The sequence below is a fragment of the Cucumis sativus genome, chromosome 5 (assembly GCF_000004075.3).
Source record: "Cucumis sativus cultivar 9930 chromosome 5, Cucumber_9930_V3, whole genome shotgun sequence".
Lineage (NCBI taxonomy): Eukaryota > Viridiplantae > Streptophyta > Magnoliopsida > Cucurbitales > Cucurbitaceae > Cucumis > Cucumis sativus.
Genome location: NC_026659.2, coordinates 1,138,590 through 1,156,517, shown reverse-complemented (window position 1 = coordinate 1,156,517; position 17,928 = coordinate 1,138,590). Strand labels below are relative to the sequence as shown.

The following is a 17,928-nucleotide window of genomic DNA, read 5'->3' as shown; positions in this document are numbered from 1 at the left end:
TCTAAAGAATGAGTAAGACACTAAATAAAAAACTTTAATGCCTTATACGAAGAATATATTTCTCTTCTTTTTAGTCTAGTTAATTCTCACATAGGAAGATGTATTTTACTCATCGTTTTTAATTATAATTTGTATTAATGGTTATATATTTTAGAATGTTGCGTTTAAATATTTTAGATGATATATAATTTATTTTTTTTCATCCACTAGCTTAAGCTTTTAAATCAAGTGATGATTTAAGATTGTAACGGTATGTTTTGAGTTTGATTAATTAGGTTTTCATTTGTTTTTCAATCAACATTAAAGTTGATCTTAGAGAGTCTATTTAACTACTTTAAAAAATTAACATATCTAAAAAAATAAAATGTAACATTTTAAAACTTAAAAACAAAAAAATAGAATAATAACACAATATAGAATTTAGGCATTTATTTACGTAGTTCACTATCCCCAGTTTTATTTATACCACAAAAGTATAGAAACAACATAATTATTTATTACTAAATAAAATGTTATACAGTATAAAACAACAACATCCCCTCTAGAGCAATTAAAAGACCTATATAGTATACTCCTCTAAACAATAAATAACTAAATAAGACCTATATAGTATACTCCTCTAAACAATAAATAACTAAATATCATTTAAATACAAACCGTACTAATATGATCAAAATAAATATTTTAAATAAGAGACATTTTCAAAATAAAAAAATATTAAAACTCAGTTACAAAATACACCGAAATCTATTCAATATTTTATTTGTTTTTAATTGATGACAATATTTTTGTATAGATATATATTAAAAGAAAAATGTTAAAATAAAATAAATGGGAAAAGGGAAGAAATAGAGAAGAATATATGTGGATTTTGGTCAAGACTTTGAAGAATGGAAATTTGGCATTTCACGTTGACAAATGAGAGAGAGAAAGAAAGAAAGAAAAGGAATAATAATGAAATAAATAGACAATAATAATAAAGGGTCTGAGGAAGAGAGTTAAACCAAAACAACTTCCCATCTTCGAACAAAGTTATGGATAAGCTGGACTTAAATTCTATGGGAATCTGCTGCATGCACAACCGCCATCTGTTTTCTCCACTCCCCCCCTCTCCCCTCTCTCTCCTCCTTCCTTCCTACTACCGCTACCATACTTTACTAATTTCAATTATAAACACCTTTTAAAATACATCTCCAAAATGTAATCTCTTCACATTTAACAATTTAATTTAAGAAATATACTAAATAAATCACTTTAATTTTAGAAAAATCAACAAAATTCAACTATTACTTAGTAACAGCCTTTCATTTTTTAAAACATACTACTGTGGAACTAAAATAGTTTTGTAAATTTTCTTGTTCAAATATACCAAGGACATAAAAGAAAAAAAAAATGATAGTGCTCTTCATGATACAAACTTGACATATCCTTAAATGATTGAGTTATTTATAGTACATCTAACTAAGTTAGAGTACTTTTTGATAAAACTCCTGGTATTACTGAGAGTATTAGTTCATTGTTCACACTAAATTTTATCTTTATAAATAAACTTTTGACTAAAAATAAAATAAAAGTTGACATAACATATAATAAATTGGAGGAGCATTCATACGCCATTCACTGGCTGTCACATCACCATCACTAAGACCAAACATTCATGTAAAAAGGTAAAATTAGGTTTAAAAAATAGATAAGATTAACAGTTAAAATTAAAACAGACTAAAACTTGGTAAAAGTAATAATTTAGTAATTAAATTAGATGATTAATTAAAAGTTAAATTATTTTACAGTAAAATTTTATAGATTAAATTATTACAAATTTGAAAATATAAAATCCAAATTTCTTCTTCTACTAAGTTTTCTTTCTCTAAGTAAAGATAAAATTATATATGAAAGTTTAGGAACTTAGAGCGATTCTTAACCATGTACAATGATAGATATTTTTCATGGGAAAATCTCGAATAAAGTGCCTGCCTGGCCACCTCTTTCCCCTTATCACTCTCTCTCCTTATTTATGGGTCCCTTCTCTTGAATCCATGTGTTGGCTGAAAATTGCAGTGCCCAGTACATGTCTTGCAAGTGACCAACCCTTCTTGCTTACAACTCATTTTACTCCCTTTCCTTCTATATATAGAACAACTCTTCCCCCCATTTCCAATCCCACACACAAAATAATATTACACACACTAACTCTCTCTCCTTCCCTCCCTCTCTCTCTCTGATTTATCCTGTAAACACATTATCCAAAATTCCCTTATTTTCTTTTCTTTAATTCTTCACTATGGTTTCTCCAGATGCCATTCGCACAATTCTTGGAATCTTTGGTGGGTTTCATTTTTTTTCTTCATAAAACGACACCTCTTTGTTTTTTTGGGTAAAATTTTGAGTTTTGTGTGTTTTTTTCTTTTACAGGAAATGCCATATCTCTCTTCTTGTTTCTCTCCCCAGTGTAAGTATTTTAATTCCCTCCCATTGAAACCGAGTCATCGGTGACGGTCTTGGTTTTTGTCTAAATCCATTTCGATCGACCCATGAGTACCCCTGCCCCATGTTATAACCTACTGCCGATTTTCGTGGTTTTTATTGTTCAAGAAGCTTGATTTGGTGCAGCTTAGACTGTATTCCAATCTCATGCAGTATTTTTGCTGTCTATTTGGTATTTGGGTGTTGATTAAATCAGCACCTGAATGCTTTTTTTTTTTTGAAAGTAATTCTTTATTACAAATAATGATGTGTGTATTTTTTCAAAAAAAAATTTGTTGAAGTTTATCTTGTTTGCTATTAATGCTATATGTGATAAGGATAATCTATTCATGCTTGCATGCCGCTTTATCACCGGCAAAAGAGAGAAAATCAAGGAGAACACAAAAAGTTTAAAACCAACCAATAAGAGACAAAATCAGCATTAAAATTCGAGAAAAAACAAAAGTGTTTTATTTGCAAAATCAGTACTAATTTGCATTAAAAAACATCATAATTCATAATTAATTCAATGATAACGTTTTAATCGTTGAACTGTGTATTTGTGCAGACCGACATTTATTCAAATATGGAAGAAAGGATCAGTGGAGCAGTACTCGCCAGTACCATATTTGGCGACGCTGATAAACTGCATGGTGTGGACATTGTACGGTCTACCGATGGTGAATCCAGGTAGCATACTCGTCGTTACAATCAATGGCACTGGTGTCGTCATCGAGCTTGTGTACATTATCTTGTTCTTGATTTATTCCGACGGAAAGAAGAAGCGGTTGAAAGTGTTGTTGATGATGTTGGTTGAGGTCATCTTCGTAGCTCTCTTAGCCCTCTTGGTTCTCACTTTGGCTCATACTTACCATCGCCGCTCCGCTATCGTCGGGACCGTTTGTATTCTCTTTAACATCATGATGTATGCTTCACCCTTGACCGTCATGGTTAGTATAATGTCCTCTCCCCTTTGCTATCTCGAATATTAAGCTGAGATTTAAAATGAATATCTAGTGGGTCAATAATTTATTGTCTAATGAATCTTCATAAATGAATATTGAATGTTTGAATATCAAGTTTCAATTCAAATTATTAATGATTGGATGATTGATTATTTAAAATAATCGACATGTGTTTTTTTTTAATTTTTTTTGCAGTGGAGGGTTCTTAATTTATAATTTTATTTTACTAAATTACTGAATTAAAATAATGCGTTAAATTGTGTGATGCAGAAACTGGTGATTAAGACAAAAAGTGTGGAATATATGCCATTTTTTCTATCCTTTGCTTCATTAGCAAACGGTATCGTTTGGACTGCTTATGCTTGCATCCGTTTCGACCCCTTCATCACGGTAAGCAAAAAAAAAAAAAAAATTCACACTATCATCTTCCAAAGTACTTTGTTCATTTTAATCTTTCTATCTTTATTTATTTATTAATATTTTCAGTATAATATTTTAAAATCACATATTTAATGTTTGCATGAAAATTATTTGAGTTGTATAATAAGTTTCGATAAAAAAAGGAATAACTTCAACTTCAATTGACTAAATATAAAATTAATTGTCCAAAAATTAAAGTCTCTTTATTTTGAATAACATCTTAAATTTTATTTTTTTTGTTTAATCAGTTTCAAAAAAATTCAGGTTGAAAGACTAAAATTCAACGTACTCGGACGAAAATTTAACAAATTATGTTGAAAGAGAATTATTGAGAAATAATAAATTCTCTTTTCTTTCACTTAAATCCGCCATGGTTTCTGCCCAAAAAAACTACTGACCTCAAAATTACATTAATGGCGTATTTTCAGGTCCCCAACGGCCTCGGGACATTGTCGGCCCTCGTTCAGCTTATTCTCTACGCCACCTTTTACAAATCAACTCAACGCCAAATCGCCGAACGAAAAGCCCAAATTCATCTCTCTGAAGTCGTCGTCAACAGCGCCGTCTCTCTACCGGAAAAGACTGCTAATGGCGGAGCTTCAACCACCCCTATTTCTGACACGACGGCAACCCGGAAGGCCTGATCGCCCGACGGACGGCGCCGGCTTGGATGAGTTGGATGCGTAAAAACCCAATTCATTATTTAAAAAAAGAAGAGATTTTGGAATTATATGGTTTTTCTTTTTCATGAATAAACCTAATTGTTATTATTATTTTACTTAAGCAAAAAAGTAATGATAATAATTGTGGTTTGGGTTTGGGTTTTTTTTCTTTTTTCTTTTTTCTTTCTTTTGGGGGTCTTTTTTTTTCCTTGACAAGAAAAGAGAGGGAAAAATAAAAGGCATTTTGATCTACATTTTGGATGATTTTCTCTCAGTATATTCTTGGAATTTTTAAGTGTTCAAATTTGAAATTATTATCCCATAACATATGTGTGGTGAATGGAAAATAAATAATTTTATTTTAATATAACAAATTTCTAGAAATTAAAATGGCAATTAAAATAATGTAATTTTTTATAGTGCAAATTTCTTAATTCATTCATGTTTATGTCTTTATCACAATTTTACCTAACACGAGAAATATATATTACATCAAACCTAAGATTTATCATATCTTTTCTAAAGATTCTCATAGAGTTATAGTGTATAGATTATGACTTTTTACTTATTTATCCACAAGTTATCACGGAAGTTAGTGTATGGATTTGGGGGTTGCTTGTGGATAGTTTGTCACTCTTAAAGAAAATTTGAAAACTGCTACTGTTTTATCAGGAAACAAAATGGTTGAACTTTGTGTGTTTTAGGGTAAAATATCTTTGCAAAACAAAAGTCTTTAGGAATGGTTTAATTTGTTTTGAAGTTAGCTAGATTTCAAAGGGGTCTCAAAAAGGGCAGTAGGTGTCACCATTGGTTGAATTATTTTTCATCTTTTAAAAACCTCAAAGAACACTTCCATATCATATATATACAAAATTTTAAATTAAAAATAAAATTGATTAACCTTCATACCTATACTCTGTTTGAGACAAAAGAAAATTCTTGTATTAACTAACCCTAAATTATCAATAGTTGAATTTGAACTCTTAATATTATGTGGAGGAATCAAAGGTTTGAGAACAACATTTTCATGATCAAACAACTTTGGCGTCTTCTTCTTCTTCTAGTGACCTTCGTTTTTTAAGTTTTGGAGATAAATATTTTCCTTCCATTGTTGTTTATATCCTCAGAGGGGGCTATGACTTTGATTGTAATTAGATTCTTTGAGTTGTATGTTGTCGTCTTTATTAAGAGAGATACATAAACTAGACCCAAGAAAAAAATTGCATTTTAGGTGTTGTTGCGTAAAATATGATGGAAGTTATATTCTTAACCCATCAATTCATGAATAGCTCTTTAAATTCTTTATACATTAATGTTGTAACCATACAAGTCTTTGTTGGGACTGTGCAAACTATCACTATCTTACCAACTTTATCTCTCATCTATATTTTGTTGACTTAGGCTGCCTCCCTATGTGTTATCTCATTAGATTTGTATTGATCATTATCGATAATCTCGGTCTTATTAATTTATTTAGATAAGCCATGTTTATAAAATTGTAACTCTCAACTAATTAAGAACTACGTGTCATTAATTGTTGAATGATGAATTATGAAAAGATCGGATGTAACTGATTATTGAGGAACCTATGATTCTGCATCGAGGTTTTCGAAGAAACCGCAAAATTACAATTCTGCATGAACACACATGTCATTAATTTAATATATATATATAAAAGGGATTAATTTGATAGTGAATCACAAAATTATCAAATAACATAATCGTTATCTATCGTGGATGATCTATTAGAAATATAATTTAAGATATCAAATAATGCAATAGATAGCCGTTGAAACCCCAGCTTATGAGCTTGCTAAAAAAAGTACAAAACTTAAATAATCCAATACTATTGAAAACGATTGTGATAAACCCATAATTAATTTTGGTGAAGTAAAAATCAACCAAGCCTGAGTGATTAGGCTTTCTATCATAACTCTCTATTAATAAATGAAATCACATGTGCACTCCAATCACATATTAGAAGAAAGAGTACTACATTATGAATGATCAAAATAATTATATATTTCTAACTTTTTTAGATGAATATATTGTTGATTAGTTTTGGGTTATTTTTGTATGCATAAAAAATCCCATGTAATATTATTGGGTGTCCCATATATGATATAACTCTTAAAGTTAAAAGTATAATTGTATTTTTTCACATTTTTTGTTAGCTTTATTAGAACATATTTTGTTATACTTAGTTGGAATTTTAAAACGTTGCAATCTCTCTTCACTTAAAAGTTCAATTTATGACTTAACATTAATCAAACTGTTGTGTTTTCATAATATTTGTTGAATGAAATTTGCTCAAGAGTGTTAAAGTGTATCCTTTGTTGTTCATAATAAAAAACAAACATTTAAAAGAACAAAAAGTTATATTTTTTTTTACACATACAAGAAAATATCACAATTGAGATAAATTACTAACATATGATAATACAAATAGACATATATAATAGTCTATCTATCTTAATCTATTACAATTTATTTTAGTTATATACTTATATTTTTGATCTATTACAATTTATTTTAGTTATATATTTATATTTTGATCTATTACAATTTATTTTAGTTATATATTTATATTTTGATTTATTTAGTTATATCAAGAAATAACTTTAATTTAAATTTACCGAATTATTATTGTGAGATATAAATTTTTTAGATTAAAAAAAAAGGAGGTTTCGATTTTTTTTTACTTGAAATCAGCGGGCGGGCGGGGAGGTCATTTTCGTCGGACGGATAATTTCCCGCCACAAGGAATTCCTCGACGAAATTCAACTCTATTCGCTGCAATTGCAAGAGACGATCTCAGTGAGTTTGATCTGATTTGATCTGTGAGGAGGTTGAGAGAGAAGAAGAAGCACAGGCAATGGGAGAAATAACGAATCGATGGAAGGTGACCTATACGAAGCACCTTAAGCAGAAGCGCAAAGTTTATCACGATGGTTTCTTAGACATCCACCGTTCCAGCAACAAGGTTTCTATTTCATTCACGCTTTTACTTCACTACACATCTTTTTATTGGACTTGTAGATATGTAATTCTGCAGAAGAACGTGTCGAATTTCGGCGATTTTGGACAGGAAAGTATGGCATTAACTAGCATTAGTGGCGATGAATCCTAGAATTGGATTTAGAGCTTTAGAATTGTTGAGATGTGATTCGATAGTTGGTTTGTGTGGTTTTGATTTTGATTTGGGATAACATTGTGCTGATTTGGTTGATTCTTCCAAATTTATGTTTCTCATTTTAATTGTTAGCCTAGTGGATTTGTTCTAATGGCTAGATTGACTCACAGACAATGCTCTATGATGAGTGCGAGAAGCTCCTCGAATGTAGAATGTTAAAGCAAGATGAAGTAATTTGCTCTGGCGAAACGCTTATATTCAACAGTTTTCTAGTTGACATTGACACTCCACTAGGAGATCAGAAGCCGGAGTCTGGTCTGAATTTCCAAGAAGGTGATGATAAGATATCTGAAAATTCTGGTGTGGTCCGAGGGAAAAGTATCCTAAATAACTCAGTTTGCTCTGGTAATTAGCCTAGTTTTTCTTCCTTCGTTTTTTTTTTTTTGAAATTTCCATCATTAATGAGCAGGGGATTAAGTTCAATTCTCTTACTGATTGGATTATGATGTATTATTCTCTTGTTTGTTACTTCAAAAACAAAGCAGGTGCAGAGAAGAATAAAACTCGGCCGAGTTTCAGCCCTTCACAACAAATAATCAGAGGTAACTTCCATTATTTGGCTAATGCACCATTTCTGTTATTATATCGTTCTTCCAATTGCTTGTTTAAAGCAGTTCGAATCATAACTTGGGCTGTAGATGTAATCTTACTGGTGATTACCATTTATTCTCATCATGCTTGTACCAATGTACTTTAGATTCGGTTGTAACATTGTCATTCCCTTTACACCCCAGAATTTAAGAAGAGAAGATTGAAGTGCTACGGATCGCCACAAACTAGTCTAGACACTAGAAAGACAGAAGAGACAGGTTAGTCCACGATTTTTTTCCTGGTTTGTTAAATCGTCACGATCTTTTTAATTAGCGAAGGAGGAAAATATGCCATAGAAGTAGAGCGTAATGGCGATTAATATGAGTCCTGCTGTCTCGAGAAAACATTGTAATTGAAATATGTGAAAGTACCCTGTATGTTGGATACGTCAGTTCATTATGTACGTCTGACAAAATAAATTAATTAACAACAGTTAATAAAATCAACTACTGCCCCTAATATGTTTTTTAAAGCATATTTACATTCCTCAAAGAGTCAAATTTGTTATCTAACCAATTTATTTTATCCCGTCCCTATCCTCACATGATTAATCTTATGATATTTGTAGAGTGGCAGGTCCTTTACACCACAAATATTACTCAGAAAGCTAAGAAGTTCCACGACGGTTTCTTAAAACTTTCTATTTGTGGATCCCTCGGGAGTCAGGTTAACTTCTCGGTTGTTTGCTTAAATTATCTGGTTTATTAGGCCTACCATACTTCTTGGTTATTTGTTAACTATTAAATTTGTGACTTTTATATATTAGAGCTTTTTGTGGGGGTATATGTCATCACGATGAACTGTTGATCAATAATCAATTGAAAGGTAGGCCAAGAGTTTGAGAGGAACAGTAATATTCGACGGGAAGTCAAGATATCAGTGAGGTTTGGGAGGTGGTCGTGTTTAATGTGTCTTTGTGGGAATCCGTCTCTACCTTTTGTAGTTATGATTTTAGTTTTGTTCTTTTAGACTGGAATCCTTCTACACACTTAGTCGGACTCCCTTATTCTTTTGTATGCCCCTGCAGTCCATACGTTTCTCAAAGCAGTTTCTTACCCTTAGAAAATATTCAATTGAAAAGTAAAGTTTCTGCCGTACCTCTCTCGGTCTTTCTTTCTGCAGGTCATGCTCTTTGATGAAAACAGGAAACTATTGGACAGCAGATTTATTAAGAAGCACGAAACAGTAAAATCTGGAGAATCAATAGCCTTTGATGCTCATTTAGTAGAAATTGGAGAATGTGAAAAGGACCATAAGCCTTCTAAAATTCCCTTAAATGAAGGTACTAGTTCTAAAGAAGGGGGAGCAAGCGTACTCCATGGACAGAAAAGCTGTTTCAGTGAAAATGAAATATCAACTGGAAAAGGTCAGCTGTTTTTGCTACATTAATTTCTGTCACATAATGATTGTAGATGAAATTTCAGCATCGTTCATCTTTTTGCTCATTCGGCCATAAAGTATCATGAAGTCTGTATTTCTCTCGTTGTGCTTCTACTTAGACATGTTTAGTGTTTTAGTGCAGAATGGAATGTTTTGTACACTAGTCAGATAACTCAGAAGTCCAAGAAATATCATAATGGGATCATCAAAATTTCCTCATCTGGTTCTCACCAAATGCAGGTTAATTTACTTTGCATTGAACACCATATTAACTGCTTTCTGTTTTTCAGTTGTACGACATTACTATTGGGTCACTCCCTTCCCCCTCGAATCTAAGTTTTAGTACACAATATGAGTTTCATGTTTCAATTGAACTGTTTACATAAGCCAAACAGAAATTTTGATCCGATGGATACAAATGGATACTTGCCTAAAGGTACAACGTAGATTGTTAAAAAAGAACATCAGAAGTACTGATGTCTTACTCTAACAATAGGTAGTGTACCCAAAATTTCAGCTGCTATCAATTAATTGATCACTTCTGGGGCATGCTGTTCATTATAAAGTTCTACAGTTGTTCGATTACTATGAATGCAAATTTAGATTGTATAGCCGATGTACAAGAAAGGTGGAAAATTTAGGATAGGATACCCTAAACCCGATCTACAGTTTTTTTATAAAAATAAATCTGATGAGTTGCAAGGGTTTCTTGTTATCTTTTTTATGAGACTAACTCTTACAATTATTTCAGGTTACTTTACTGAATGAAGATAGAAACATATTAAGCCGTAAACACTTAAGTTTATCTAAAAATGTGAGGGTGGGGGAGAAACTTGAGCTACCAAAATACTTGGTGGAGATTGGCGAGGCATGCGAAAGTGTCAAAGGTCCAATGCTTATGTAACACATAGTTTCTAAACCAATGTTTGTATATCTATCTAATAATCTTTCTGGCTTGCTATGCAACCTTTGGTCAAATTCAGTAGAGCTCGGCGACAGAAAATGTGATATTAGAAAGGACGCAAGTTTTTGCATTTCTGGTGGAGATGAAAATGGATCGGGCAGGGAGACTACGCAAAAGTCTTTACGGGATGGTTTGCGAATGCTTACTTTATGAATTCTGTCTGAACTCATTACTGGTTTTTGCTTGGTTCCCTTTTAACTAAATATTTTTTTGTTTTATATCATGAAGCCCATCAAATATTGTCCATTCTTCAAAGACCAAGGGGTAGAGTGAACCTTTCTTCCGGTCATACAGATGAAAATATTAGCGTATCTGTTTCGTCACGTAACCCTAAACCTTCCCTTGCGGAGGCATTGCATCTTCCTAAAGATTACCAATCTCATCAAAAACCAAGTGAAGGACAGAACACGAGGGAATCAATTAAGAATACAGAAAACAGCCAATCCATTGCTCTAACTCAATGTGATCTCGTGCAAATGCAGTTCAGTTTAAGTCTAAATTTTGTAATTTTACTATGACATTGTCGAGCCTAATCACGGATTTGTGTATACCTTGATCCTGCAGCAACATTCACTGGTAATGCCGAAACATTGACAGAAGATGGTGAATTCGGACAGTCCAGCAAGGTGGTTAAATTTCTCTTTCGTGTACATCGAATGTACGTTAGATGATTGCCATATAAGATCTTTAGTAAGTTTCTCATGTCTTGGCTCTGGTTTTATTCCTTTCCAAAATGTTTGCTTAGCTTCTTCGGTCAGACCATGTGGAGGCCGAAAGTATTTCTCTCAGAAATTCAATTCCTAGGAGAAGTGACTCTACTGCTTGTAGCCTTGTCAACGACGACGAAGGGAAAATCTGCGAAGAGATTACATACGAAAGAGAAATGCATGCATTCCCAAGTTTTGATCTTGGAATTTGAGCTTGCCAATTCATATTTAAATATGCGACGCAGCGCCTACAGGCTACGACACAGGTCAGAAAAACTACATTCGTTCTCGCCTTATATGAAAATTACTTTTTTTTTTTTTAATAATATTTTATCACATTAGTGATGCATTCTCCGTATATTAAGTACCAAGTGATTTCAGCACGCAAATGCATTTTTAGGTCTCTAGTCCGACATGCCCATATATTTCTTCTATTCATAGGTATAACTATAAACAAAAAAGATTGATCTCTCAAGTTTGTTTAGGTATAGATTTTGGATTAGAAAAAACTTTAATAATGATTTTGTGCTATAAATTCTAAATATTTAGGTTGAAATGAAAAATTATTTTTTTTCCAACTTAAATATAGTTTAACATATATCTTCAACTATAAGGTTAAAGATTTTAATCGCTTACCTTTACATGTTTGAACTTGAACTTAAAAGACGAAAAAACTCTCTTCTTACATAGTTAATTGATCTGATTTATATAATACCGATTGAATTATAAGTTTATTTGGATTTAAGTTGAGATTGGATAAATTAGAATTTTATAGAGTTTGACACATTTAGCCTAAGTCAAAAGTCGTTAGAGTTAAAACAATTTATTAGATATTTCAAAAGTTAAACTAAGCAAATACATTTAAAAGTTTAAACCTAAACTTGTTGAAGTGGGAATTTGATCACAAATCCACATCAAATCTTGGTTGAGCGTCTTAGTTGAGTTGTCAAGCTAAATTGAGGGAGGATACATCGGTATGGTGTTATGCACAACAATTTGTGATACTTAGGTAGGTTAGGTCGAAAAAAGGAAAATGTTGGATCGAGTTATCTTTTAGCTGAACTAGGATAGTCATCTTTAGTGGGATGACTACCACTTCTACTCATTGTCACATTACTCCATTTGAGCATAATGGCATCTGAAAATTAGGAGAGGTGGGACAATTGCCTGGGGTAGGTGAGTACCAAATTCGATAAGTCACCATTGATGATATTGTATGTGAACAGCGGGACCCACAGACTCCATATTTTATTTTGAAGCTTAGGTAAATAAAACTAGAAACCACCAAACATTCGAATACCAAACATACATAATCCCTCTCAGAATTTTTCAAAAAAGAATCCCTCATAATGCAATATCTAAAGGATCTAGATTCAGGTGGCTTAAGAGTAGGTGCCTGTTAGATTATGAGTAGATTCTGTTCGAATTGAGACTAAAATTATCACACAAGAATTAACATTCTTACAAATCTAACTCAATCGAGATAACTTCGAATAGAAAATGTTAGACGAATTGAGATTAAAATTACTCTAATTGCATCTAATCCTATTAGAAGTTAACATGCATAAACCTAATTTAAACCAAATTTCTCTCCGACCAATTAGTTTAAAGTCCAATTTACAAACTAAATCCCTCTTGAACCAACGAGAAGGTGAGACTTCTTGTTCAAGACTTGGATTGAGTTAGAACAATTTATCTACTAATTCTTATAAAGGCATGAGTGAATTTCTTCTTGCATCATACGTCTCCAACTATCCATCCAGTCTTCCCTTACATATGTAAATCTAAGAACAATCTCGTGTGCGTAGGAGTTAATGATTAGGTTAGGTCATCAATGAAAAGAAATATCTGGTCTTAAAAAGGAGATGATGTTGTAGCAAAAGAATGATTATTTCATGGTTTCAGTTTTATATAAACTCTTTGTATATGATGTTTTTGTTTTCATGTATTTACATGAACGATTCAGGATTACATCATTTATACTAACTATAAAGCATGATGCATTCATAGTTTTACTAAAATAAAGTGTCCAATTTTATTCATATATTATGGACCGTTTAGACTATATACTTGAATTTGATCTAAATTTATGTCTTTTTATACACTTTAAATCTCATTAAATTGATGTGAAACCTTAGTTGAAGGTTACAATATTCAATTCACTCATAATATTAATAACAATTTGATTAATAAATTATCGATTTAAATTGTTTAGGACATAAATTCTAACCCGTAGTTAGAATCGACAAGAACGTGTGGATTTTGTTAACATAATTGACTCGATGAAAAACAAGGGTTCAGTTAATGTGATTTTACTAGATTAAAAAAATAACTCTGTGGGTGGGTTTTTTACACTTTTACCAAAAATCAATGTGGTGTTTCCATCCCTCTTGAATGCTCTATTATCCTGCACCAAGGTGTATACCCTCTTATCCATATCTACTTCATTTCAACGATTCCACTATGCTATCTCCTTGTTGCCACTGAATTTCGAGTCTGCCCCAATAGCAGAACTCGTTCGAAATAACATGGCCTTCACTTCCACTCTCACCGCTACTTCTTCAACTTCTCCTCTCTCCTCCAAATCCCCTTTCCTTACCCCATTCACGAATCAAATTTCTTTCCCCTTTGCCCTCAAACTCTCCAAACCCCTCTTTTCTCCCTACGGAATCGGCCCTGCTTTGGGTCTCGGATTGTCCGTAAAAGCGCAAACTCTTGAATTTTCAGGTTCGTTCTTCGAAGGTGGGCTCGGAAGTCAGGATGAACCGCCTGCCCCTCCAGGAACAGGATTTGCCACTGCCCTCGAAGAAAAGGAGGAGCCTCAGTGCCCTCCTGGACTTCGAAAGTACGAGAGTATGGTGGTTTTGAGGCCTGACATGTCTGAAGACGAGAGACTCGCTTTCACCGAGAAATACGAAGAGGTAGTATCATCTCTGAAATGTTGCTACTGTGTTGTTGTCTTTCCCCTCTTCTGTAGTTCTCTCTGGTTTCTGACGAAAGACCAAAGGAAAACGGAAATTTGTTTAGACTAGTTTCATATCTGAGAGAATTCAGTTTGCTGCTCTGTTTAAATTGGGCTTAAGATCATATACTCCTTGCGGCCTTTCTGATAAGCCACATAAGAAGTAATGAGGTCGGAGATTGTCATTGCCTGAATCCGATCACATTATTCAAGTCATGGATAGCTCATGAAAACTTAGGGCGTAGTTAATGAAAACCAGTAGCTTTTATGGAAATGCAGTTGAAAATTTCTAATATATGAGTAGTTTGCTCTGTTTGAGTGTATGGTTCCCAAGAAGAGGGAACCTTTTGTTGTGTCAGCCTTCTAAGTCCCATGGAGACACTAGTGGTGAGAATTTCACGTTGAAGAGATAGAGCAACACATGAGCCACTCCTCTAGTTGCTAATTGATTTTTATATAAAACTCTATGTTTATCTAATATGGTATTGGGAGTTCAATCAAGTATTGGGGAAAAAAAGATCTGACCCAAGAATGGGTGGACCAAAAGATGGAGAGGTATGCATTACTTCTCTTGTTGCCAATTGGTTTTGAGATGTAACTTCATGTTCATCTAATATGTAGGGATGAATGGATTCTTTTATTTCTTTGATGAAAGAGTTTTTTCATTGAACTTTAGGGATATTTAACTATCAATAAACGTGAGTTTATGAACCCTAACAAAGGTTGGATTTTGTATAACCTATGTTTGTATTACGGAAAGGAATCGGTTTTTGTAAACTTGAGTTTGTGTAACTTGTAATTAGTTGGTGAGTTTAGACTATTTATTTATTTATTTCTTAAATACGATATTTAATATAAAATATAGATTCATGTAATATAACTTTACATCGTTCGTAAGAACAGCAAACTTATAGTCTGGAATAAACAAGTCAACATCCTAAACACCTAGTCTTTTGATCTCATGTTACACATTTAATCCATGAACCAACTTTTGGTGCTTGAAAAATATTGTAGTGTTAAGCAACACTTTGATGTAGAGGCGCACTAGCTGATTGCTTTGTTGTAAAGAGGCAAGTGGCAGCATTGAGAATTTTTATGAGAGAACATTCAAGAAAGGCAGGAAAGTTACTTGCATTTTTGGAGGAAAAGTTGCCTAAATGGGCAATTTATTTCCTACAGGAACTGTTTGCATTTTATATTCCTTACAAGCATGCACTCCTTATCATGAAAACATTGAATGCAATACCAAGATTTTTTCCCCCTTGTGCGTGTGTGCATTGTCACGATAAAAACACAGTAATATTTATCTCATTATTGTCAGAAATTCTCCCCGTCCTTGATTAAGTAAACTTCTGGTTGTGGAGTGAAGTTACGAACTGTGGATTTATATGATGTAAGCATCAACCGATGATCTTAGTTGATTGAATGATTTCTCTCTTGACTGAAGCATGTCTTTTTCTTTCATCTATTAAGACGTAATTTAGCTTAAATAAGCAAGTGATTCTTTGGTAAAGGGACAATCAAGTTAGTATTGTTTTTCTTTAAACATAGTGTTTGACAAGAATGGCCTATTTTGCAGTTGCTTGTTGCTGGGGGTGCAATGTATGTTGAAGTATTCAACAAAGGGCTCATTCCACTAGCATATAGCATCAAGAAGAAAAACAAAGCTGGTGAAACCAACACTTACTTGGATGGCATCAATCTCCTTTTCACCTACTTCACAAAACCCGAATCAATGGCAGTTCTCGAGGCAACACTTCAAGCAGACGACGATGTTGTTCGATCAATGAGTTTCAAGGTAAGGAAACGAAAATTCTAAGTATGCTTTACCCTTTAAATATCTTGGTGTTTCACATCATCATTTGGACAAATTTTATTCAAAGCAATGGAAAAAGATTTGTAGTTGCCAGTTTGTGCTTTTCCTTTTCAAAATGAGTGCTGCTATTGTGACAACTCTATGGGCCATTTAGGCTTTATCCATAACCATCTGATTGCTGTTCTTTCCATCACAGCCTTCCAATGGAAGTACTATTTCAAGTTGGAAAAAAAAAAGGAAAAAGAAAAAGGAAATATAGATTAGATGTTGATCTTTCATAGCTGGAAAATCCACTTAGTGACTTGAGAACAATTTTTTTTTTTAAAAAAAGAAATGATCCACCAATGACTGTCGTGTTCTATCGATCAAGCAACACCCTCCGCTGAAAGTGCTTTTGGATTCAAAAGAAATACAAAGAAAATTGTGAGCATGGAGTACTAGGTAGAAGTTTAGGGGTTGTCTCTAAATTTATTGTTTATTCTTTTGGTTCTTTTTAATTATTTTTTAGTTTTGATCCAATGAATGGTAAAAGTTAATCTTACTGTTAACTGTTGTGATTGTTAGTTACAAATTCGTGATTGTGAAAGGAATAAGCTCATTTATTTTGGAATAAAACATCTTTTGATCTGTTGATCTCTAAACTTCGATAGCATAGTTTTTGTATGGATTCTTATGTTTTAAAATGCTACATTTGTATTTTTGAGTTTTAGATTTTAAGGTCAAGTGGAGGGATTACTCAAAATTTTGTTGAGGTTTTTCGAACTATTTTTAATTTCATATTTAGATGGAAATGAAAAACATTTTTTAATGTCATATGGATAAAATTTTCAAAATGGAACTCGTGAGCTCGAATTAGGCTTCTTGCTCTAGGTCTCGCTCTCTCTTTCCTCTTTCATGCAAATCAGTCTTCTTGCTTGCCTTCACGCCCTTGTTCCGTAACACAGAACCATTCCTATCAAAAAATCAAAATACACAAATCCATGAAGAAAACTCGGATTTGATGGTGGAGAGGTGGAAAAAGACAGTAATTGAAGATGAGATGATAGACAAAGAAGAGGAATTAAGGTAAAATGTAAAAGAGGATCGAAGTGGAAGGAATCAGAAGGAACAAAGAAATTTAGGTTGATTATTAGACTATAGTTTAAACTTTGATTTGAAATTTTGTGATTATTTAGTGGATACGACTAAATTTTATGATTTATAAGTATATAGTCTTGAACATATTCAATTTTTTTAAAAAAATCAGAATTTAATTTATAAATTTGAAAAACAAAATACAAATTTTTGATTGAATCTTTTGTTTTTAAATTTCCATTGTCAAACCTTTTACCAAATGGGTACTCGTAATTTGTAGCTTAGAAAATAAAGAATTGCAATTAAAGCAAGTTTTAAGAGAACTTTGATGTCACATCATATGTTTTTATTGTAATGATGAGAGCTTCAAACCGTAAATATCACTTTATGATTCCTTTCAAAAGGAAGAAAAAAAGAAAAGAAAAGAAAATCAGTCTATGATAATGCTTCCAACATATTCTTTGCTTTATCTTTTTCATTATTATTTGGGTTCAGTCAATTATGGAAGGATGGTTCCTTAAGATCTCTATCAAAGATTTTCGTTTTAGTGAATTTTTTAAAGAACTACACAATAATGACTTTTATTATTGTAAAGTTATTTTGACAAATTTTTAAAAACTAAATATTTGAAAAGTTAAACCAATCACATTTATAGTTTTTTTAGTTGGGAAATACCAAATTATATGATAAAATGAAATATATATCATAAAAGGTAATAGGTATTATTCATT

General features: G+C 32.4%; 3 protein-coding genes across 7 annotated transcripts; all 3 read left to right on the top strand.

Annotated features, from left to right (window-relative positions):
* The first annotated feature begins 2,130 nt into the window (after positions 1–2,130).
* Positions 2,131–4,814, top strand: LOC101206775 (bidirectional sugar transporter SWEET4). The gene is made up of 5 exons (XM_004143811.3): positions 2,131–2,324; positions 2,413–2,449; positions 3,032–3,413; positions 3,699–3,818; positions 4,277–4,814. The coding sequence occupies exons 1-5, from the start codon at positions 2,282–2,284 to the stop codon at positions 4,490–4,492; spliced, it is 798 nt and encodes a 265-aa protein (XP_004143859.1). The 5' UTR covers positions 2,131–2,281; the 3' UTR covers positions 4,493–4,814.
* Positions 4,815–7,191: 2,377 nt separating this feature from the next.
* Positions 7,192–16,313, top strand: LOC101209453. Of its 5 annotated transcripts, none has more exons than XM_011656394.2 (13): positions 7,192–7,493; positions 7,814–8,048; positions 8,189–8,245; positions 8,438–8,512; positions 8,863–8,960; positions 9,417–9,660; positions 9,817–9,914; positions 10,426–10,561; positions 10,658–10,768; positions 10,867–11,100; positions 11,203–11,264; positions 11,384–11,611; positions 15,887–16,313. In XM_011656394.2, exons 1-12 carry the CDS (start codon positions 7,386–7,388, stop codon positions 11,555–11,557), a joined length of 1,632 nt encoding a protein of 543 aa, XP_011654696.1. In that variant the 5' UTR covers positions 7,192–7,385; the 3' UTR covers positions 11,558–11,611; positions 15,887–16,313. The 5 variants fall into 5 exon arrangements, with proteins under 5 accessions (XP_011654696.1, XP_011654695.1, XP_011654694.1 ...); XM_011656393.2 differs by having other exon boundaries at positions 8,186–8,245; positions 10,661–10,768; XM_011656392.2 differs by having other exon boundaries at positions 8,186–8,245.
* On the top strand, positions 13,874–16,277 carry LOC101207012 (30S ribosomal protein S6 alpha, chloroplastic). Its single transcript, XM_031885367.1, has 3 exons — positions 13,874–14,266; positions 15,887–16,105; positions 16,191–16,277. Exons 1-3 carry the CDS (start codon positions 13,874–13,876, stop codon positions 16,275–16,277), a joined length of 699 nt encoding a protein of 232 aa, XP_031741227.1.
* Positions 16,314–17,928: the final 1,615 nt, after the last annotated feature.

Excerpts from the sequence above, each read along its gene's own strand:
- LOC101206775 (XM_004143811.3), top strand. The coding sequence starts at position 2,282 with ATGGTTTCTCCAGATGCCATTCGCACAATTCTTGGAATCTTTG. Across the intron at positions 2,325-2,412 it reads CACAATTCTTGGAATCTTTG|GAAATGCCATATCTCTCTTC; the intron begins GTGGGTTTCATT and ends TTTCTTTTACAG. Across the intron at positions 3,414-3,698 it reads CTTCACCCTTGACCGTCATG|AAACTGGTGATTAAGACAAA; the intron begins GTTAGTATAATG and ends TGTGTGATGCAG.
- LOC101209453 (XM_011656392.2), top strand. The coding sequence starts at position 7,386 with ATGGGAGAAATAACGAATCGATGGAAGGTGACCTATACGAAGCACCTT. Across the intron at positions 9,915-10,425 it reads CTGGTTCTCACCAAATGCAG|GTTACTTTACTGAATGAAGA; the intron begins GTTAATTTACTT and ends CAATTATTTCAG. Across the intron at positions 11,265-11,383 it reads AATTCGGACAGTCCAGCAAG|CTTCTTCGGTCAGACCATGT; the intron begins GTGGTTAAATTT and ends ATGTTTGCTTAG.
- LOC101207012 (XM_031885367.1), top strand. The coding sequence starts at position 13,874 with ATGGCCTTCACTTCCACTCTCACCGCTACTTCTTCAACTTCTCCTCTC. Across the intron at positions 14,267-15,886 it reads TCACCGAGAAATACGAAGAG|TTGCTTGTTGCTGGGGGTGC; the intron begins GTAGTATCATCT and ends CCTATTTTGCAG. Across the intron at positions 16,106-16,190 it reads TTCGATCAATGAGTTTCAAG|CAATGGAAAAAGATTTGTAG; the intron begins GTAAGGAAACGA and ends TTTTATTCAAAG.